At 41.1% G+C, this 24,887-nt stretch overlaps 1 protein-coding gene across 1 annotated transcript in view; it reads right to left on the bottom strand.

The window, feature by feature from the left end:
- Nucleotides 1–24,887, bottom strand: part of LOC136854673 (carboxypeptidase D-like) — a 226,835-nt gene that overhangs the window by 168,939 nt on the left and 33,009 nt on the right. The window contains exons 7-8 of the mRNA XM_067131272.1: nucleotides 6,507–6,589; nucleotides 24–183 (exon numbers count right to left, since the gene is read on the bottom strand). Of these exons, the coding sequence (XP_066987373.1) occupies nucleotides 24–183; nucleotides 6,507–6,589 (243 nt within the window). The remainder of the gene's footprint in view (nucleotides 1–23; nucleotides 184–6,506; nucleotides 6,590–24,887) is intronic.

Genomic DNA, 24,887 nt, shown 5'->3' with positions numbered 1-24,887 from the left:
TTCAAAGACAAAGTTTAACTTACTTGAACTCCGGAGGTGTCAAGAAACCTTCTTCTTCAGGACTTGTAGGTTTCTGTGTGGTTGTTGTGGTGGTGGTAGTGGTGGTGGTAGTTGTAGTAGCAGGAGCAGGAGTAGCAGTAGTAGTAGTAGTAGGAGCAGTAGTAGTAGTGGTGGTGGGTGCCACTGGGGGAAAAGTACAAGAAAAATAATGTATTACTATAAATCAAAACATACACAAGGTTTCTGTCCAAACTTTATATTTAACTACAATTTTCCCTCCCCCAAAACAAAAACAAAAAATAAAGAAAGCCTGACTTGCAACTCTACACATGCCAAAACAAATACTTTCCATTACTTACTGATAGACTAAAGTTATTACATTAAGCTACTGCTTGTATAAAATATTCTTTATTGATTATGTATATTTTTCCTTTTATCGTTTAGAACAAAATTTACAGCAGTCTCCTGAATCATCACAAGTGCTAAAATACTTGCATCATCGGAACACAAGGCTGCCAAATCATTACACTATTGTTTGGAATATAAATTTTCATAATAAATTTTATTATTTGTATAATTACATAGTGTTAAAGATAGATTATATCTCTGCACCAATAGGCAAATCAGCATTCAAACAAAAGAAGATCGCATGGCTGACCCGCAAGGCTGTCTAGTTTACCTGTTCTCTACCAGATGTGTTTCTAATATTTTAGCTCTTATCAGAATTCTCCTTAACAGCCCACTAAGTCATGGGGTGGGCTGTGTGGGGTCTACTTTAACAGTAGGTGACTATCCAGATGGTAAATAAATTATAAAAATTCATATTTGGGATGAATCTTACCTAATACGATTCCCACACTGAGACAAGGATGGTGGGTAGTGCAGCTAGACAAAATCTGCTCAGCCAAGTGAGCTAGGACACTAAAAGCATTCTTGCCTGAACTAGAATCCTTCCTGAATAATACTGTTGCCAGAAGGTGGATTCTATTCAGGATGCAAGATTCTCATGTGTGTGAAACAAGAGCAGCCTTGCAGAGAAAACTGCTTCATCTTCAGCAAGAATGAATGGAAGTGACATGATGGACCCTGTGCCTGGGTCCGAAAGCCCAGAAACAACAGTCAACTTAAAATATATGCCTATTAATACAAAGGTATGCTACTTTACAACAAATGTACCTTTATGCTCCCAGAAAACCAACACCCAGGATTAAAAATAAGATCCAAAAGACTGCTCTTTCTTTCAGTTCAAGAAGACTTTACTTACTACTACTGGTGGGGTAAGGACTTCAGAGTTTTCGAAAGCAATTTCTACATCTTTAAGATAATGAGCGGCAAAAACTGAATTGCACTTCCACTGCATCATAATCATCACATCCTCAAATGACAAATTCCTAAAAAAAAAACTAAATAACATAGCCACCATTCTTCTGCTGACTATTTACCTTCAATAAAGGTAAGAAATTTGGATCTAGTTTTTCATGCACTAGTCATATTAAAAGCTTAACAAAAAACATTGCATTCTTAGACAAGGGAGTTTTAGGCTTTCTAACACCACAAAACAAGTGGTTAACTTTGCCCCTTACAGATTTTAATCTAAATAAATTTTAACTTTCCTTACAAGACAGGATAGAGCCTCTTCTTCATTCCCCACTAATGAGGTCAAATTAAGAGTCTTCACCATTCTCAGTAACAGCTTTGCTTTAACATCATTCTTAGTACAAGCAGGAAAATATCCCCCCTTTACAAAAGCCTACCTTACTGGAGAATGCTTGCTGCTCACTCACCATTTTTGTTGTTGCTAGAGCTACTAAAAAGTGTCTTCATAGTCAGAAGCAGATTCCAAAGGCTCAAAAGGATCTGCTGATAAAAATTTCAAAACCACAGCACATCTATGTTCCATGACAGAGATTGACTACAGTACATCAACGTTCCATGACAGAGATTGACTACAGTACATCAACGTTCCATGACAGAGATTGATACTGATCTCTGCATAATTCAATCTCAAATGATCTCAACACCTCCTTAAGATGGAGTCTTAGAGATATCCAACTGTACATGACAGAAAACTGAGGAAAGCTGGGATCTATACCCTCGAATAGCAGCAACCGAAAAATTCTTACTGTATCTAAGAAAGCGAAAAAACTTTATGATGTGGTCTATAGCGGTACGGGTGCTGGATATCCCTCTAGAACAACACCAGGAACAGTACACAAACCACTGACTCTGACACAAGGCCAAGGTTGTCTCTTGTCTTGATTTAAGAACAGATTTCCAAGATACCTTAGAAAACCCCTTCACTTGGAGGAGACAGTCAAGTCTCCAAGTAGTTTAGTAATGTGTAGGCTCTGGTGGAATTGCATAGAGTTGAGTTGTTTGATTAGATCCTTCCCAATGGAAGAATTCGAGGGAGATCTACCAAAAGAGCTAGAAGATCCAGAAACCATTCTCTCTGAAGCCACCAAGGTGTGATTCTTTGCTTCCCAAAACTTGTTCAGCATTTTCCTTATCACTGAGAAGGGGGAAAAAGCTATGTGTCTAAGCTGGACCAATTCTGAGGAAACACATCCACTGCCCATGCCTGAAGGTCCTGGCATGGAGAACAATACACTGGTAGTTTCTTTTTCATAGACATTATGAATAAGTACACATTTGGCACTCCCTACAGACTCCATAGCAGCAGGTAGATTTGCATATGTAACAACCACTCACTGGGCAAGACTTGTCCTTTCCTGTTCAACTGATCCAACAAAACAATGTCCTTCTCTGGAATGAACTATGGGAACAAAACAACGTTCAAGGAGTCCAGGTGAGCTAGACAGTCAGCCATGCGATCTTCTTCTGTCTGACTGCTGACTCACCTATCCGTGCGAAGATATTCGCTATCTTTAACAGTAAGTAAGATTCATCCCAAATATTTGTATCAATGAAACGGTATTCCACTATTCCACTGCTGTAAGTATTGTTGAGTTATTAAAGCTCATTGCTTAATTCCAGTTTTGGGTAAAGAATCCCTTTATTCGTCTTCCATTTATAAAACAAGTCCCTGAATGACTCGTTAAACTGTTCTCATTCAGGCAGTTCCTGAAACATTATGTATCCTGTGATTGTATTAATTTTTGTCTCTAAGCAAACGTAGGTCATCCATACAACACCTGAAGTTGCTGCATCAGTGAAAGTAAAAGAGAGCAGTATTATCCTCAAATATAAGTGTTGCTGTAAGTGAAATTATGAGGTATAAACCAGTTGCCTGTGTATATTATTATCAACATTTCTGTGTCATTGTACCTGTATATTTTTATGTATTTTTCTTGGTTAAGGACTGTGGTAATGCAAATGATCATGTGCCTAATAAACCCCTCTGGATGCAATCAAAGTAAGACTTGGAACAGATTTCCATATTGCTATGTCCATTATCACTGCATTTTATTCATAAAAATGAGATTTTGGTTTAAATTGTAGAGTAGCATAACCTACACTTATTTTGTGTGGTTTAAAATTCTTTTCTCCTCAAACGATAATTTTAAGTTCTGATGTGTTAACATGAATGTTACTGCCACCACCATTATCAAAATACTGTAAACCATTGCCTTTGCGCCTTTTAATGCAGCGTCATAGATCTGCATTATGCATCACTCACACATAAACTTGGAGTTTGTCTTGTCTCCTTCAAGGAGTGGGAGAGAGGTGGTGGTATACCATCTACAGTATGAGTTTCATCTTGAGTGTATTCACCCTTTCATTCAGTTGCTCTGCAGCAGATTAACATACTTTCCAGTCTCACACTGTATGAATGTGTCGTGATAATGTTTATTGTGCTGGTTTAATTACATCTTTGATCTCATGATTACTGTAACTGAAGTGAATTTTCTTTGAAATTTGACTGATTTTAGAACCTGTTTATTTCCATCCTTTACAGCATTATAATGAGAGTCTTCTCTCCCTTGCTAATGTTTCTTTAATTTTAATTTCTGTCTGTTTTCTTTGCACTGATTTATAGATTAATTTGCTAAACAATAATTTCAAAATATTTCTGCATACAATTCTTAGTGTCACTATCATACCGAGTAAATTTTGTTAATAAATTTTTTTAAGTGTTTTAACCATTGATATAATTTCAAGGCCTTGGTGAACCCTTAAGTAGTAGTGTAAATTTATTGCCTGTGTTCCTACAAAGTTGAAAATCATAAGAGATAACTCTGTTGACAAAGATTCGAAATCTAGAAAACCCTATCAGTGTTGTAATTGAAATAACCTGGGGTCTAAGGTTATTTATGCAGACATCTGCCTAAAGGTTTCACTGATTGTAAGAGAACTTAAGTGATGGGAAATATGGAGACCCTACAAAGCTACCTAGAGAATTTGGTAAGTTGCACAGTTTCCAACTGCAGACAGGTTGCAGCTATATGTACTTCAGGTTGAACCCTGATTGTGAAAAGAAGACAGAGGTTCTTCATCTTTATTTGACCTCTATCCATTTAATTAGCATTCCTAACTTAAAAATTATTTTTAAAAAATCTTTGGTGCATGTGAGTGCACCATCTATAACAGGTGGACTAAAACTAAAATCCCTTCAAACAAATAATGTGGGTTGATATGACCAGTGAATGTGACAGACAGGTAGTAATCTCTTTTCATGTACATCTATGATCTGCACTAATGCCAAGTTTAATTGAAATCCCATCAACTTCTCATCATATGGAAATTCAGGCACAAAGAAAAAAACAAATGTATGAAATGATCTTCACATGTCTGCACAAAATGGAAAAGCTGACATAGAAATGATAATGATGATACATTAAATATCTGACTGACAGTAATGACAAGTTTACAGAGCCAATAAAGCAATAGAGATCAGAAAATAAGAACACACAAAGCTGTAAAAAAAGTGTGAAAATCAAATTACAGCACTACAGTAAACATAAGCCCCTACACACACAGATATGCACAATGTTAAACCTCTTGCAACTCCCAAAATAAAATCACAAGCAGTAAGCATAAACCTTCAAAAATTCCAAAGTGACAAAAACCAAAAACAGCTATTCATGACATCAAACATAAGTGACCAACAACAACTATTCATGACATCAAACATAAAATTACAGCTGGAAAAAACAATAAATATTGAAAATGTGAATTCAACACCGATGTAAACCTAATTTTTATGCCAGAGAAGAAAAAAGCAAAGTTTTGAAAAAATTTAAGGGCAATATAGTTGGGATCATTAAAACCATAAAATGAAGTGAGTGCCCTTACAGGTGCAAACATACTCATTGCATTTCACCTAAGGCTTCACTGCCAACACACACTAGTCAACTGATTTTAAATCATGCACAAAATCCACAAGCTATTTTAAGAAAAATAATTCAGCGAACAAAAACTACAAATGCACCTCAACCATTCACATAAAATTTCTGAGTAACATTACACACCAACATACCATTACAAACTCACATGACGAAAAGCTAAATGTCAGGCTTACAGCTTCAGTGGATTTCATATCACTGGTATTGTACTCCTCAGTAGTAATATCCTTTATCATTTGTAAACTTTTCAAGTTGTTGACCTCAGACTCAGGTAAATTAGTGACATACAATGCTGGTACTTGTGAAGTAATAGGAGGCTCCTGCTCTTTTTCCAAGATTACAGCATTTTTAGTTGATATATTTGTCAGGGATATTGACTTGTTGCCAAAGTTTGCAGGTGACAACAGGCTGATGAAACTAGAACTTTTGTTACCAACGGGACTATCATATATCATATCAGTGATACCTGAAGCAATAGTCTCTGAATGTGTATCATCTTTAGAGGTGGATAGAACTGGAGGAGAGGCAGACACAGATGCTTTTAAACTCTCAGTAACGCTCGAAGAAAATCCACTACCTCTATTACTACTTTGCAAAAAGCTTTTAGTACTTCCATCTATTATCGGTAATCTTCGCAGACTTGGTTTTCCTTCTCTCTCTGAACTGACTGAAATTATGCCAATGAATTCTATTAAAAGGGAAGACTTCAAAGAGGCTTTACTTCAGATACACAATTAGCAAAAACGGCCTGGAACATTAATCATACCTAAATCAGGATGGCAGAAAATACCAGTGAAAAGATGTTAGTAAATCTACAGTTCCCAAAAGATATCAAGTATATAGTTTTGAAGAGTAAACTCTGATGTTATTAAATGTTAAGCCATTTTTTCATGAACTACTAATTCCTCAGTAAAATCTAAGTTAGTATGACATATTTCAAGATTAACTGCATATTACTATCAAAACCCATTTAAAAATGGCATAACTTTTCATGCAGCATTTACTCAAATATCCAGAACCAGAATTTAGGAAATGCACTCAATAAGTAACAATTTTACCCACAATTCTATGCTACACCATATCAGAAGTTGAGTAAGATATGCAATATATTAAGTAGCACCTCAGAGGGGAGTATTTACAAATCGAAGTTATTTAGAAAAGTAAGCCTACTAAAGCAAATATTCTTGATTTCAAACTTACCTTTAGCATGACGTTTCATTTTAATATCAATACGAGTCACTGTACCATTAACAACAGTTATCTTCTTCCTTTCAGTGTTGTACCTAATAAGATGTGCATAACATCAGAATGACAATTGCTTTCATGTAAATTTATTTATAAAAACCATTTGTTAACAAAGACAGCAAATTCACTTCTTAACTTTGTTTCATACATACAAAAATAGAAATCTTTACAATACAGTTTTATATTTTTTAAATACTTACCTCTCCCTTATGACAGCTGTATTTCCCTCGTCAGGCAGGAAAATAGTATATGCAAACTACAAAATTAATAGGATCGTTTAGTTTGAATCACCTACTGACCCATTCTTTTGGGGTGGTTTGAGCATCTATAGCTTTCCATTCAGTTTTTTCCTTGTCCACTTGAGTAAGTAGGGAGGCACCGGGGGGGGATACATAATAGAGGTAAGATTTTAAAAATAAATTTTATTACAAAAATTTCTACTTTTGAAACAAATCTTACATCTCTACTATGATAGAAATTGAAACAAGGAGGTGGGAAAAGGTGCAAAGACAAAATCAGTAACCCACTAGAAAACCATAAAATTCCACCAAGAATAAGCATCCATCTGCTGGTGCTGCTACCATGTCAGGACTAATTCATTAGATAGCAAGACCTCTGAATGATGCTGGATGTTCCTGGCTAGGGATACCAATCTCACTCTGATGCAAGTGAGACAAAAGTCTTGTGCCTTGGCCAGCAGAGCAATGACTGTAAAAGAATGAAGCCCCTTACCTAATACAACACAGGTACCTTCATACTCCCTAAAACTTGACAATTTCCTAACAAAATAGGAAAGGTTAGAGCAAGCTGAAGCACATCAAGTGCCAGTGCTTTAAACCCCAAGTATTTGTGCAGGATAGGTACCACAACCTCCCCCCGGGGAATAGCTAAAATCCACAAATATTTGACAACCCCGTAAAAATGTTTATAACTGCATATTTAAACAGGTCAGACACCAAAGACTACCTGTAAAAACATTCATAACTGCCTATTTAATGGTTCAAACACCAAATGTATACCTCAAACTCTCATCCTACACCAAATATCATTTCAAAGTCATCTTACATTACCCTTAAAAATATATGGCTTACAGTAATATCATTTCAAAGTCATCTTACAACATTACCCTTAAAAATATATGGCTTACAGCTAAGTGTGAAAGCTGAACTCAAGTAACCCCCCCAACCTACATTCAATCAGAGCCATTTCCTCTCATAGAGTATTGAGGCTGCACCATTTTCTTTTCACCAAACAAGGGAAACACTAGGAAAAACACTAGGAATTCACAAGTTCAGTATGTACTTAAATACATTGAAAAAAATACATTTTATGATATGAGGCTATCAGTCAAAAACATGCCCTGCAAAGCCATTTTTGGTCAAATTATTTTTAAATTTATTATATTTTAAAAATGGCACTTGGCATGTTTCTCGACTGAAAAGCTCATATTAAGCTGTGGTTACTTTAATATTAATATCTGAAAATTAGTAAATCATCTTTTTATCTTAAAAAATGTATTTAGTCATGAAAATAGCATCAAAATACACTACATTCAATCAGAGCCATTTGCTTTCATAGAGTATTGAAGCTGTCCCATTTTCTTTTTACAGAACAGGGGAAACACTAGGACATTTTATGATATGCTGTGTTTACTTTAATATTAATATCTGAAAATTAGTAAATCATGTTTTTATCATAAAAAATGTATTTAGTCATGAAAATAACATCAAAATACACTAACTGGTGAATATTTATCAACAAACAAGTCTGCGAATTGACAAATTTTTTGCGAATAATTTGGGGATAAGTTCCACAGAAAAACTGTGAATCGGTGAAGCTTTGACTTTTGTAATGAGATGTCCACGCCTTACCTGTTGCCAATGGTGACTGCAAGACAGAACAAGGAGAATGACAGAAGCTCATACTTCTATCTGTGTGAGAAACTAGCTCTGTCTTATGAGGTGTCAAACACTCATGAGAATGCCTGAGAAAGGAAGGAACTGTGGAAAACAAATGCATCCATACACCAAATCACAGCTACCCACACGAAACTCCCTCATGTCAGACAAATAACGTGAAGACGGACTGGCACAATCAGACCACCTGGGAGACCGAGAAGAACGCGAGTGCCTGGCACCAGGTGTCAAGCAAGCGTCCGATGTGTCAGGCGAGCGCCTGGTATCAGTAGAATGTATCAGAGATACAGAATCTGATATCAAGAGAGTGCACTTCTTACCTAGCATATCTACTTCCTGCCTAAGCAAACTTCTCTTGATCTTGCCACGTACATCTTTCAGTGACTGACTGCCAACCTGCACACAACATGTGCCAGGTTGGCCAGAATAGATGCACAAAACACTTCCACTCCTGGACATAACCCACTTCCCTATACCTTGAACAGCAACCTCCAATAGCAGGAGTGCCACAGGGTGTGGCACAGTTATGGCTAACATGGAGGGAGACCATTGGCACTTCCTCTGCTGAAGGGGCAACCCCACCAATACACTGGTCATAGCAGTCATTAAAAGAACAATCCTTGTTCCTACATTTAAGACATACATTATGACTGCCATTACACCCTCTATCTTACAGACTCAAAATAACTTGTCTTTATGCTCTTTGGATGACCATCTATATAATGACAAAAAAGCAAGAAAAACCAAACCAAATCCAGAAAACGGTCTAATTGTCAATGAAACAACGCTCTCCAGTTAGCCCTTATAGACCAACAACAGAGAAAAAACAGAATGGAAAACTATAGGCACTCAAACCACCCAAAAGGGAAATGGTTCCAACTAAACAATCCTATTGATTTTTTAGTCTGTGCACACTATCATCCTTCCACCTGACGTGGGAAATACAGCTATCACAACAGAGAGGTAAGATTCATTTAAAAAATAATGTCCAATTTATAAGATTATCTTTAACCTTAAATTAAATGAAAAATAATTCTAAGATTACTGAAAGATTAAATTCTACTCTCATTCTGTCACACATGATCCCACCTATTCATGGTGTGCATACTTGACGATAGACATATTAGAAGAGATTTACCTACTGAGCAACAAAGTGACAGAGCATGGTAATTTGAGTATCAGATAAATTTATAAAAAAAATAATGATTTTCATAATAAAACCAATTTGCCCTCTATTATTAGCTCTATTATTCACCCTCTATTATTAGCTTTATATGTGGCTACTTGGCGCAGGTTCAACAAGTGTTAAAATTGAAACAATTGTTAATGAATGCTCCCAATAAGTACCCCCACCATTTGGAGAGTGGGGGTAAGACAGCGAATATTTTGTTTGTCATTCTTCTCTTAATCTCTTAAGAGGGGAGGAGGGAAGGATCTCAATGATAGAGGGTAAGTACCTAAATAATAGATTTTATTTTTAAAAATAATTATTTTTGAGGTGAAACTTACCCCCATCATTAGTTGTTTCCAACACTGAGTGCTGGAGGAGAGGGTAAGAGATTTTCCTAAAACCAAATTATCAGATACAGTGGTACCTTGACTTACAAGTTTAATTCGTTCCATGATCGAGCTCGTAACTCAATTTACTCATAAATCAAATCGAATTTCTGCCTTAAAATGAATGGAAATACTATTAATCTGTTCCAGCCCCAAAAAACACACCAATTTTTGTTGTTACATATTTTTGATAGCATAGTTCCTTCTTTTGTCCTCAAGGAGTTACCTTCCATGGTGTACCTGAGCTCAATGGTGACCAAACTAATGTCAATGGATTCTCTTCTAGTTGGTCTTTTTGGTCAGGTATTGTATTGTAACGGTCAACATTATAACATGTGATGGAGTATATAATGGACTCAAAGATAAGAGGGCACTTTCCCTTATCTTCACCGAAGCTGAAACCAGTTTTTCCAATGTCAAAAGAACCTGCAAGAAGAGAAGTGACTATTGTGCATTAGCGTCCACCCTCTTGTTTACAACTGGGCCATTAAAGACCAAGAAGCCATAACTCTCTTTTGGTCTATAGTGAACGGTTCACATTGTTACCAGCGCTCTGAAAGAATTATATTTTATTCCCCGGCTTCATCATCGAGGATCATGGAAACATAAAAAATAGTAAGATAAGTGCTTAATATTAAGTTCAAGTTAAATGTTTTAGTTTTAAACTTTTGGAATTGATAATTTATTTGTGAAAGCCAGAACCCAGCTTGTTGATTGCTACATAGTTTCATAAAGCGAAAACTGTTTTAAATTCTAAATAAATGTTTTAACTAAGAGAAATGTTCCACAACTTATCATTAATATAGAAAATCCTTTCAGATTATATGATGTCTACAATAATCTAGGCAGTAAGTGAGAATAATTCAGACTAGATTACTAATGGATGTTGTCTGTAGCCTATGTCCTAGGATTACATATCCTTAAGTGGCCTAGCTTAGACCGAGGACCCTAGGATCACACAATAACAATATCTAGGCAAGATAAATCGATAGTCTAACAATAAGGCTACATATATGTAAAATTTTTTCCCTCTATATAAGCCTGTGCATTTAAGCGTGAGCCAAATAATCCAGGACTAGCCTAGGCATTACCTTGTATCAAGTTAAATGATAACTTTTTACGAAACATTCCATTTTTGGACTAAATTGTTATCCTGGACCATGTAACCAAGGACTAGATGAAATAGTAATCTGTGCTGGATGAGATGGTAACCTAGCCTCAAGGCTACATAATAAGGTAATTGTGTTTTATGCAGCCCATACTCTTAAGAGTGAATTAAATAGTCCAGGATTAGGCAGTAGCCTAGATTAGAGTAAGTTATAGCCTGGCTATAAGGTTACACATTAGCAAGTTACTGTTTTTATATAGCTGGCCAAATAGCCTAGGATTGGATATAAACAACAACCTGGGTTAGACAAATAAAATGGTTGCATTTTAGTGTGCTTTTTTTATATAGCCTATACATTTTAGAATGCTCTATAATAATCTGGTTTGTTCATGAGACTTACCTGTCAGATATATATATAGCTGTATTCTCTGATAGTCCGACAGAATTTCAAAACTTACGACACACGCAGTGGGAGATCAGGTGGTTAGTACCCATTCCTGCCGCTGGGAGGCGGGTATCAGGAACCATTCCCATTTTCTATTCAGATTTTCTCTGTCGCCAGTACTGTCAACACTTGTTTTCAGTACCTCCGTCTTGGATTTCGGATAAAACTTGGTTGTCACTTGAGTATTTGTTTTTAATTTTTGGTTTTTTGACTTGGACTTGTGGCTAGGCACACGCTATTGTGGATTGTTTTGGATTTGGCTTTGTTTTTTCCTTGGATTAAGATGTCTGAATCTAGTTCTTCTAGTTATCGAGTTTGCCGTGTGCAAGACTGTAAGGTGAGGCTACCGAAAATTTCGGTAGATCCTCACACTGTATGCTCGGGGTGCAGAGGGCATGTTTGTTTGTTGAATGACCGATGCAAGGAGTGTGAATCTTTGTCTGATGCTAGTTGGAGGACTTATGATTCGTATGTGAGAAAGCTAGAGCGAGATAGGATCAGGAGGTCTTCCTCCAGAAGTGGTAGGAGTCAGGGTAGTGTTTTTTCACCTGCTAACCCTCCTGTAGACGTAGCTCTTCCTAACCCTGTGGTGTTGCCCCCGAACCCCGGGTTGTGTCTCATGGAAGGTGATGCCCTGGCGGTTATTATGTCTTCCATTCGTACCTTGGAAGCTAAAATGCTCGCTCTTCAAAGTGCTGTGAAGTGCAGTGATAGTGTCTGTCCCCCTAGTGTTGTGGAGGGGGCGTCAGATCGGCCGTATAACGCCTCTAGGTCTAGACCTCTGTCGGACTCCCAGGACTCAGGGAGTGGGCAAGTCGAAAGCCGCAAGAGGGTTACGCGGACCCCCCACCGATCTGGCGTCCCTTCGGCATGTCCTGATGACGCTTCCCAGGCTGCCAAGGATCGTGCTCGGGCACGAATCCTTAAGGATTGCTTCTCTTCCCCCGATTCCTCCTCCCCGCGTCGGGAGTGGAAATCTCGGGACTCTCGCCCTTTGAAGAGAAGCTTCAAAGAAGGGGACGCTTCACGTCCCTTTTCTCGTGACGCTCTTCGCTCTTCTCCGGAGGATTTTGACGCCATCCCGCCGCAGAAGAGGACCAGGACGTCATTGGACGATGACGCTTTTGAGTGCTCCGCTCGCTCCAGAAAGAAAGCTGTTGCTTCCCCTGTGAGAAGGAAGAAGGTGTCCCCTCGCCCCTCGTCTTCTCACAGGATCAGCCCTTCTCCTGAGGAGGAGACTTCTCCTACTCGTAAGCTGCTGCTAGGCATGCAGAAGCAATTGGCTTCGTTAATGGCCCAGAAGGAGACTGATACGTGTCGTCGTCGGAAGGATTCCCGGCTGCCGATCAAGAGGTCCAAACCTTCCCCTTCTCCTTCTCCACGTTCGTTGTCGTCTCATGCTTCGCCGCCCTCTAGAAGTCCTGTTGCTCAGCGCTTTACTGGTCTCGGCAAGGATCGCAATTTCCCGCTTTCTGAAGCTCTTCATGCTGCTAGGCTTGACGCCCCTCGTTACGACGATCCTCTTGTTTCTCGCCAGGACGCTTCTCATGCTGCTAAGCATGACGCTTCTCATGCTGCTCGGCAAGACGCCTCCCTTGCTGCTCGACATGACGCCTCCCTTGCTGCTCGTCATGACGCCTCCCTGGCTGCTCGGCAAGACGCCTCCCTTGCAGTTCGGCAAGACGCCTCCCTTGCTGCTCGGCACGACGCCTCCCTTGCTGCTAGGCATGACGCCTCCCTCGCTGCTCGCTCTCACCAGGACGCTCGTCGGATCGATCGTCAAGAAGCTCGTCGGGAATCTCGTCAGGGCGCCCGTCAGGGCGCCGTTTAGACTCTTCTGCCCGAGACTTTGCGACCCTCTCGGACTTCTTCCAAGCAGAAGTCCCGTTTGCGTGTTGGTCTGCAAGGGCTTCGTCCTCCCGGTCTTCTCCTGCCCCTTCGGTTGTTCCTGTTGAAGAAGGAGAGCTGTCTAGCGCCGGATCCTGCAGTTGAGGATCAGTCCTCTTCTTCTTCAGCTTCTGCAGACTACCAAGTCTTGACTAGGCTGCTGAAGGACTTGTTTGGGGACAAGTTTCAACCTTCTGCTCCTCGCCCTCCCCTCGCAGCTAACCTCGTCTAAATCACAAAAGTCTTCTGGTTTTGTGAAGATGGCTACGTCTCTCTCTCTGAAGAGGGCCTTTAACAAGGTTCAGGAGTGGATGGACTCCAGGAAGGCCCAGTGCAAGACTTCTTTCGCCCTGCCTCCATCAAGATTGAGTGGAAAAGCAGGAATTTGGTACGAGACAGGAGAGGAGGTTGGTTGTAGAGTTCCTTCCTCTTCTCAAGGGGATTTTGCCAGCCTTGTGGATGCCCCCAGAAGGTCTCTCCTTTCATCAGCGAAGGTGTCCTGGTCTTTATCTGAAACCGATCACCATCTGAAAGGCCTATTCAGGTCTTTAGAAGTCTTCAACTTTCTGGACTGGTGCCTGGGAGTCCTGGACTTGCAGGCTCGTAGCCCTGACTCCATTAGTCTGGGAGATTTGTTTAGCGTCCTATCCTGTATGGACAAGGCGGTTAGGGATGGCTCCGAAGAACTGGCTGCCCACTTCTGTACGGGGCTTTTAAAGAAGAGAGCCATTTACTGCAACTTCACTGCGAAGTCGGTCTCTCCTACTCAGAAGGCAGAGTTGTTGTTCGCTCCGCTTTCTAGCCATCTTTTTCCCCAGTCTTTAGTCAAGGATATGGCTGCCACTTTGCAAGAGAAGGCTACTCAGGACCTCCTGGCCCAGTCTTCTAGACGTCCAGCAGCCCCTTCGACTTCTTCCCTTGGGCAGGCTTCCAAGATTCAGAAGCCCTTTCGTGGAGGACCCTCTTCTAGATCGTCCTTTCGAGGAAGAGGTCCCTCAAGAGGTAGAGCCCCTTCTAAGACCAGGGGCAAGAAATGACTCCGCGGACCTTCAGACACCGGTAGGAGCCAGGCTTCTTTCTTTTGCAAGAGCCTGGAGAGAGAGAGGGACGGACAACTGGTCCCTCAAGTCATCGAAAAGGGATACAAGATCCCATTCCTCGTATTGCCTCCGTTATGCACGAAACCCATAGATCTGTCGCCATCCTATCAGCAGGAGAAGCAGCAGATTCTCTTCGACCTGCTCGAGCAAATGCTCGAGAAGAGAGCTGTGGAGCAGGTCTCAGATTTACAATCCCGGGCTTTTACAACAGGCTGTTTCTGGTACCAAGCAGTCAGGGGATGGAGACCAGTTCTGGGCGTCAGCAAGTTGAACCATTTCGTTCTGAAGGAAAAGTTCGTAATGGAGACGTCCCAGTCGGTCATGGGAGCCCTAAGACCAGGCGACTGGATGGTTTCTCTCGATCTCCAGGACGCCTATTTTCACGTCCCTATACATCCTCTATCGAGGAAATACCTGAGATTTGCCCTGCGGGGGACAGGTATTCCAGTTCAGGGCTCTCTGCTTGGCTCAGCACAGCTCCTATGGTTTTCACGATTTTAATGAGGAATGTTGCGAGATGGCTTCACCTTGGAGGAATAAGAGTCTCTCTTTATTTGGACGATTGGCTCATTCGAGCCTCGTCAATGACGAGTGTCTGGAGGATCTTCACACGACTTTGACCTTGGACGAAGTCCCTAGGACTTCTGGTGAATTTCGAAAAGTCCCATCTGACCCGACTCAGTCCATCGTTTATCTGGGGATTCAGATGGATTCAGTGGCTTTTCGAGCATTTCCGTCTCAAGAAAGACAACTACAGTGTTTAGACAAAGTTTCAGCCTTCCTGCGGAAAGTAACATGCTCGGTGAGGGAATGGATGAGTCTGCTGGGGACCATTTCATCACTGGAGAAGTTTGTTTCCCTGGGGAGACTGCATCTCAGACCGCTTCAATTCTTCCTTGCAGAGAACTGGCAGGACAAGGAGAATCTGGAAGTTTCTCTGAGTATTTCGCCAAAGGTGAAGGATCACCTACGGTGGTGGCTCGATCCATCGAAGTTGGCAGAAGGCCTTTCTCTCAAACTTCAGAACCCCGACCTAGTGTTGTTTTCCGGCGCGCGTCCATCTCGGGGTGGGGAGCAACACTGGGGAGGGACGGAAGTGTCGGGCACCTGGAGAGGGGAACAGGTGTCCTGGCACATAAACCTCAAAGAATTGGGGCGATTCAGTTGGCCCTTCTTTTCTTCGAGGGACGAGTCACGAACCGAGTTGTCCAGATCAACTCGGACAACACCACGGCCCTGTCATACCTCAAGAAACAGGGAGGAACTCACTCTCGATCCCTGTTAAGCCTTAGCAAAGGACATCCTTCTGTGGGCTCAGGCCCGAAATATTCGATCCTCACGAGGTTTGTTGCAGGCGTGAGAACGTCCGTGCGGATCTTCTAAGTCGGCAGCGACAACTGCTGCCGACCGAGTGGACCCCTACACCAAGAGGTGTGTCAAGGACTGTGGAAGCTTTGGGGGCGTCCTTGGTAGATCTCTTCGCAACTTCCAAGACGAAGAGACTTCCTCTTTACTGCTCCCCTGTTCTCGACCCAAGAGCGCTCTCAGTAGACGCTCTTCTCTGGGATTGGTCGGGGATGGACGTGTATGCCTTTCCCCCGTACAAAATCATCGGAGAAGTCATCAGGAAGTTTGCGTCGTCGGAAGGGACGAGGATGATGTTAATCGCCCCGTTTTGGCCTTCGAGGGAATGGTTCACAGAGGTCATGTCCTTCCTAGTGGACTTTCCGAGATCTCTGCCCATGAGAGTCAATCTACTCAGACAACCCCACTTCGAGAGGTACCACAAAAACCTCCCCCGCTCTGAGTCTAACTGCATTCAGACTATCGAGAAGCTGGCCAGAGCGAGAGGTTTTTCTAGACCAGTGGCGAAAGCTATTGCCAGAGCTAGAAGACTCTCTTCCAGTAATTTGTACCAATCAAAGTGGACCGTCTTTAGAGATGGTGTAGAAAGAAGGGCATTTCCTCTACCACAACCTCTGTGAGCCAGATAGCAGACTTCCTCTTGTTTCTGAGGAGTGATGTTAAACTAGCAGTCCCGACTATCAAGGGATATAGGAGTATGCTATCGTCTGTTTTTAGGCATAGAAACTTGGATCTGTCTAACAACAAAGACCTTCACGATCTATTTAGATCCTTCGAAACCTCGAAGGTGCCTCGGCTAAGGACTCCTTCTTGGAATTTGGATGTTGTGTTACGGTTCCTGATGTCCAGTTCGTTCGAACCTCTTCGTTCTGCGTCATTGAGGCATTACCAGAAAGACTATTTTTCTAACCGCTCTAGCAACTGCAAAGAGGGTTAGTGAACTGCAAGCCTTTAGTAGACATATAGGCTTTAAAGGACTTAACGCTGTTTGTTCTTTAAGCCCTTCCTTTTTAGCGAAAAATGAGAACCCGTCTAACCCTTGGCCCAAGAGCTTGAAATCAAGGGTATGGCTGATATCCTAATTCAAGAGCCAGAGAGTCCTTTGCCCTGTTAGGGCTCTCAAAGTCTACTTAGACAAGACGAAGGAAAGTCGAGGCCCCTCAGATAGTTTATGGTGTTCCGTAAAGAGACCGGACTTACCTATGTCGAAGAATGCTCTGGCTTTCTTTTTGAGGGATACGATTAACGAAGCCCATTCATGCTGTCAAGACACTGATTTTAAACTTCAGAAAGTCAATGCTCACGAGGTGAGGGCGGTTGCAACTTCAGTGGCTTTTTCAGAAGAATATGTCACTCAGTAACATTCTGGGTGCCACATTTTGGCGTAGCAACTCTGTGTTCGCTTCACACTACCTGAGAGATGTGAAGACGACATATGAGAACTGCTTCTCGCTAGGACCATACGTTTCATGAATACTTTCCTGGGGGCAGGGGATGACACTCATCCTATCAATAGAAAATGGTTGGATAGTGTTTTTATGGTTGTTGGGTCGACTGCCTGTGGCGGACTTCCCACTCGTTAGCTTTAGTTGCGTTATCCTAACTTAGTTAGGCTTGGTCAGGTGGTTGGTTTTTACTTTGTTTGCCCTCATTGTATGGTCAATATGGTCTAGTCACATTGTGGTCACGCCCCCGTTGACAGATCATCTAGAACTCACCAGCTATACAGGTCACACCCTTGCTGGAGACTCTAGTTAAGCAGAAGCGGACTTGGGTGACAGTAATCACGAAGTCAGCTATGCTAACAGGTAAGGAACCAAGGTATCTTTCACCTACATGTAGTGTGTTTTCCTAAATCCTATTCTGTCTGTACCCACCTCCAATGGTGGTATTCAGCTATATATATATCTGACAGGTAAGTCTCATGAACAAAATGATATTTTAATGATAAAATAAAGTTTGTTCATACTTACCTAACAGATATATATATTCATAGTGCCACCACCTCCCCTCAGGAGACAGTGGCACTAGAAAATCTGAATAGAAAATGGGAATGGTTCCTGATACCGCCTCCCAGCGGCGGGAATGGGTACTAACCACCTGATCTCCCACTGCGTGTGTCGTAAGTTTTGAAATTCTGTCGGACTATCAGAGAATACAGCTATATATATATCTGCCAGGTAAGTATGAACAAACTTTATTTTATCATTAAAATATCATATTTGGCAATACCTTATATACAAACAGTATCCCAAGCTCAATAAAATAACCTAGTTTGTTACAACTCGGTAGCATAACTGTAAGGCTACATACTACAGTAGTAGGGTCTTATGTAGTCTATACCTGTATCCTTAAAGGTGATTTAAACCTAGAATAGGCAGTAGCCTAACCAGATTAATTAGGAACCCCTTTTTAAGGAATATCCTACTATTAGCCTAAAACAGCGATGGCCGAATACCAGATAGAAGGGAAGTCTCGGCCACATAAAACAGAAAACTAGATTATAAGAGGATTATGTTAAATCCTTAAGTTTATATCCTTAAGTTTTAAATAAGCCTAGAATAGGTTAAAGGTTAAGCGAGAACCTTCTAAGAAATCCTCTATTCTTAACTTAATGCAGATTATACTAAAAGCACTAACCTAAGGCCTAAGCTATATAAAACAGTAGCTTGGGTTAGTTAACAAATTAGTTCATAGCAGTTAGTCTGAATGACATCACAATTAGAATTAAAAATTTCACTTAGCCACTGCAAAAGGACTAACAGTGTCTAAGTAATACAGCCATATACAGGTATGAAAACTAACCTAAACCCTAGAGGGATTAAGTTAACATAGATATTTAATTAAATGTATTACAACTGCACACTTGTAATCAAGTTAACCTGTCATATGGAAACTATATGAAGAACTACACAAGTCCCTCATTCTAAAAACAATTAATACTAACTAGCTTCTAATAACATATTGTTTTATATCACAACAGGGCTGCCACTAGGCAGGATCCTCAGTTCAAGTGTTACGTAGCAAATTGCTCGGTCCACTTTTTCCCAGTGGGTACAGCCCATACCACCTGCCATGAGCATAGTCCTTGTAAAAAACAAGGAAAATTTGCTTGGTTGCCAGATGTGGGCGAGATTTGTAGTATGCTCCTGGCAGCGAGTTTCAAGGACCAAAAAGCACTTTTAAACTGTCTCAATGGGTCCTAGGGTTCAGTAAGGGTGAGGAAGGGGGAGATCATGTACTTTCCGGCAGAACTCCAGGAGCAGATATTTAACCTTTTCTCAGAATAACATCAATGTTTGGGCCAGAACCTAGTAACATCAGTCCCCGGTACCTCCCAGAGGAATCTTAACATAGGGTTGACATTCTTACTAAAGAATGTCAAGTGGACATTGCCACTGAAATAGTCCTGCTGAACCCAGAAGGCTCAGGGACACAAATTTTAGCTGGTCATGGGAGAAACCTTCAAAAGGAATTCTATTCCCCATGCAGCTATCGTTGCTGAATAGGATCTTTCCCCAAAAGGGATAGTAGGATCCACCTAACTCCGACTGAAATGACTACATTTTCGGAGGGGTATAGTAACGTACCCAGGACCTCTGCCCTTAATTAACAGGCAGTTACAGTTCAGTTGCTGAACTCAGTTAGACTGTGCAAGCTCCCCCAAAAGTGATACACAGTTTGCAGCATTTGACAACAACAACAATAGCAAGGACATCCTTTTTCACAAGGTCCAAAAACCATCTTATAGGGGGGGAAAAGGAAAATCAATACCTGGAATGTCTATAAAAAGCAAAGGCAGAGGAGGAGGCAGATACCAAGAGGAGTTGTATGGTTGGGAGTCAGCTTCAACAACATCACAAACGGTGGAAGTTTTTCCCTGTGGAGGGACAGCATTATTTATATGTGCAGAAAGGCCCTGATAATGGGGCCCACAGAAAAACAAGTACATCTCTTCAGTCCTCAAAAAGGATTCCTCCAAAAGAAGAGTGATTCTCAACCAAACAACACTGAACACACACATTGTTTGCTAAAAGTTTCGGATAATTACCGTTGCCCAAGTAAGTTGAATTATTCCAAAATGGACTTGGACAGTTTCTATAGATCTGAAAGATGCATACTGGCACAACCCTACAGCTGTTCCCTTCTGTCCCTTCCTAAGGTTCCGGATAGGGAAAGATACATACAGATTCAAAGTCATGCCCTTTGGGCTAAACATTGCCTAAAGAATATTTTACAAAATTAGCAACGGTAATCATTCGAGAACTCAAACAAAAAGGAATAGAACTAATAGCCTACCTAGACAACTGGTTGATCTGGGGGCCCCACAAGAAAAGAGTACTTGAAAAACCGATGAGCAATGGCCAACAGACTACAATCAAAAGGTTTTATAATAAATTTGAAAAAATCCCACCTAACACCCAGCAAACACTTTCAGTGGCTAGGACTGTGTTGGGATACTCTTCACAGTCAGTTGTCTCTCCCCATCATACTCAAAACAGAATAAGGCAAGTCCTCAAAAGGTTCCTTGCACAGCCCAGCGTTTCCAGATGGCAATTAGAACGTATGATGGGCCTGCTGCAGTTCGCATCAGAACAGATCCAATACTTAGATTGCAACTACAAATATAAGCAAATTCTGGCTATCACATGCAAGAAAAAAGATGCAGGACTGACCTCCTCAAAAGATTAAAAATGCTGGGGAGATAGTTTGACCTTGGATCTCTGGCAAAATAGGTCACCCTGACTCCTCCATCTGTACGAGTGATGCACACAGATGCCTCGTTGACAGGTTGGGAGGGCATTGGGAGGATCGTCAGGTGGTAGGGAGGTGATCAGCTACACTGAGGAATTCTTATAGCAATTTCCTGGAGCTGATGGCTGTCTTTTTGCCTCTCAAAAAACTCAAACCTCCAGAAGGGAGAGACAACATAACTAAAATATCCTACATCAAGAGGTTGGGATCACGTTCACCTCCTCTCAATATGATAATGCTAGCCATCCTTTGGATGGCGCAAGCAAGGAAGTGGCACATGTCTGCAACTCACATCATAGTAATAGCAGACTCTCTATCAAGGAAAATGACAGCCTCAACAGAGTGGATGTTGGACAACCACTCTTTTTAAACAAGATGCATACTGGCGCATCCTTATAGCTTGGTCTGGCCAAGTCTCTCTCCATGCCAGTGCAACTGAAGAGATAACATCCAAAGTCAAGCACTCAGAACTAACTTCTCCAGAGAAGACAAGTGGCCTAAGCGATACAACCAGCATGGGCGGGCATACACCCTGAGGAGGAGAATTCTCTCATTATTTACAACAGATTGCCTTCTTGAGCTTGTGCCAGAAAACCTTGAACAGAAAAGAATCAATCACCATGCCCAGGTAGGCAGACAACCGTGCAGACTCGCAGACAACTGTGCAGACTTTTTGCTGGCTATGCGGACTTAATGACAACTATTCAGACTCGCAGATAACAGGGCAGACTCTCAGACAGCTGTATGGACTTGCAGACAACTGTGCGAACTTGCCACTGGTTGTGCGGACTCACTGATGCCTCGTGTAACTCGATAATGCTTTGCCTGGCATCGACAACACCTCATGCAGACCAAAGACATATGCGGAACTGTACGCAGACTCAATGCCTTCTGGCAACTGACTAACTAACGGCTGAAAGCAAATATCTGGCACGCTTAGCCTAAGCTTGAGAAACAGTCCATAAAAACCCACAAAAACCTGGGCACAGACAAAACAATGGCCTTGTCAACAACAAAACTTGTACCATCAGTGATAAAAGGGGAGAACTGGCACGAATCCTTACTCCTGATAGCCTAACTACAGACTCAGGGATGCTAGAGATGGCTGCAGGTGCAACAGCAGCTCTTACTATGGACTGCGATCAGTTATCTGGCTCAGGTGATTCGCTAGACTAACCATGGGACAACGGGGTCAAACACAAGATCTGGACCTATTGAAGATCTAGACCTACCATAACTGTCCTTATGCGACTGCGACCTAACTCTGTCCACGGAGGACCGAAGGCAAGGGCAGGAGACAGAGGGCACAGTCCTTGAACATTCTGGGATGTTAGTCCATGCCTGGAAACTCCAGGACTATCAGGCCTGTCGGTGGGGGTGCCGAGGTGACAGGCAAGGCTGCATCCTAAGAGTGGCCAAAGGAACAAGGGGACATTGTCCCTACCAATGCACTGGACACATTTGATACAAAAGACTCAAACTGTTACACAAAATTCAATTCTAGATTTAACAAAGTCAATATCTAATTGCATTAAATCTTCTTGACCAGGTGTTAATTCTAAAGAACACCTAGATTCAAGACTGTTCTGTTTACTCTCTTAAGTCTATCCTTCTCTTCTAATTCTGCAATTTATCATCTTCTCTATCTCTCCCAAAGACCAATCTTTGCAATGATCATGAAGATTGTCTGAATCACAATTCACCTCTCGATGATCCATGCATAGTTCATGCATACATACATCAATTAACCCAATCTGGTCTTGCAACCACTTACCTTACAAAATCTAACAGATTTTGATAGGAAAGATTAAGAAGAAGAATCCATACTGACAAATACAGACCAGAATCCAGACAATCCATTTGTTAGCCAAGAAAACACTCAAATTTTAGAGCACTTGTCTAAACGCTTGGACGTATTTGCCGACAGAGAAGAATGACAACCAAAACATTTGCTGTCTTACCCCTACCCTCCAAAGGGTGGGGGGGGTAACTATTGGGAGCATTAATTAACGATTATTTCAATTTTAACACTTCTCGAACCTGCACCAAAATAGTCGAAGACAAAGCTACTGATAAGAGGGTAAGTTTCGCCTCAAAAATATCATTTTCTAAAAAAATTTATTTTTTCCTACAAACCTGTTTCTTTACTTGCCCCAGACACTTCAGTCCATTTTAAAATAAATTAAGAAAACTGTAGCCTGACAGTAGTAGTGCAGATGCACAGGTGGAAACCCAAGGTTGCACGTGGCCACAGGAATTAGTATTCATGCCCTCTGACCCATGAGCTTTGAGAAAGCAACAAAAGACTGATTTACACATTAGGCACTTGTCTTTCAGACACACACAGAGATACCTTCAGATAGGAGCCCTTATATGCAAAAGAAACTTGAGGTTGGTAACTGAATAACTTGAAGTACAAAGTTGGGGTAACTTAGGTATGGGTATGAGCACCTGCTGCCTTGTAGGTGGACACCTCTTTAGGTAAAGGCTAGATCCACAATCAAAAATTGTGGTCTTGCTCAGGATAAGCACCAGAAACAGTTGGCTGTAGGATGGTGGATAGAGGCCTGAAATCATTGGCAGCAGGATGATGGATAGGGACTATAAATCATTAGCAGAGGGTGAAGGCACTGCTCCCTCTGACTCTTGGCTTCAACTTTGGATGCATGGCAAATGACTTTTGTTAAAAACCAAAAGCCAACAGCACAGGTCAATGGCTATAAAGTAGTCTGCTAAAAATGGCATGGTACAAGGAACTGGCTTCTTTTTCATGTAATTAGCCTATGAATCCCCCATGGAATCTGCCATATTAATGGACAGGCAAAATTTACAAATGACCTGCAGACCCAGCCATCTGACAGTGCTGAGGATCTTCCAAGTTATACAAATACTAAGGATAACCTGACAACAACTAGGCTAATTGGAATGTAAGAACCCTGAAACAAATTAGAAAGATAGAACAGGTATAAGATAAATTTGAGAAATACAGATTAGCCATCTCAGCTGTTTGTACACCACTGCCTAAGAATGGAGAAAAGACATTGGTAGAGCTGATGGAATTGATAGAAAAGTATTAGAATGATCTTAACATTAAATGCATAAACAGTGCCATATGAGTAGTATAATGTGCTATGCATCAACAAATGAAATCTGAATAAAAAATGAATTTTACGTAGAAGTACAGAGCAAAAATGGGAGATGACGCAGAACACATCTGAATGCGGACAAAGCTGCAAGCACAAAGGGGGAGTCAGGCCGTCTCAGGTCACATGCAACCATAAGCCTAGCAATAGGATTTTGTTTTTGGAGATAATTCAGCAGCAGCTGAAGCACATCAAGTGCCAGTACAGTAAACCCCCAGTATTCTTGGGGGATAGGTACCACAACCACCCCCGGGGGAATAGCTAAAATCCGCAAATACTTGACACCACCCAATAAAAATGCTTATAACTGCATATTTAAACAGGTCAGACACCAAAGACTACCTGTAAAAACATTCAAAATTGCCTATTTAATGGTTCAAACACCAAATGTATACCTCAAACTATCATCCTACACCAATACCTTAAACTATCATCCTAAAACACTTTAATATCATTTCAAAGTCATCTTACAACATTACCCTTAAAAATATATGGCTCACAGCTAAGTGTGAAAGCTAAACTCAAGTAACCCACCGCCCACATTCAATCAGAGCCATTTCCTCTCGTAGAGTATTGAGGCTGCACCATTTTCTTTTCACTGAACAAGGGAAACGCTAGGAAAAACACTAGGAATTCACAAGTTCAGTATGTACTTAAACAGATATGCAACTCTTGAAACCATACCTAAAGAGGTGCAGACCATCAATGAAAGATTTGAGTAACATGAGGCATGTACTGTGTATTAATCAGGAGAAAAAGTGAGACATGAGGTAAAGGATATCTAGGATATTGCAACATAGGTTAAAATAGAAAATAGACGAAAGCAAAAGGTATTTATAGAAAAATTTCAGGGAAGAGAAGGAACACAAAGTATAATGTATCAATTATGACGGTCCAGTTAGTGAAGTTCAAATTGAAGAAGAGATGAGAGAGAACAACTGAAAAAACAGCAGATGTTGCTTACAAAGCCATGCACTTAGGAAACAGCATAGGCGTTGGGGTAACCCACAGGAATATTACTGAATATCCATAGGTGAAAAGTTGGGGTACCCACAAGACT

This window comes from Macrobrachium rosenbergii, chromosome 29 (genome assembly GCF_040412425.1).
Source record: "Macrobrachium rosenbergii isolate ZJJX-2024 chromosome 29, ASM4041242v1, whole genome shotgun sequence".
NCBI classification, from domain to species: Eukaryota; Metazoa; Arthropoda; class Malacostraca; order Decapoda; family Palaemonidae; genus Macrobrachium; species Macrobrachium rosenbergii.
This window is presented reverse-complemented; position numbering and strand designations above follow the sequence as displayed.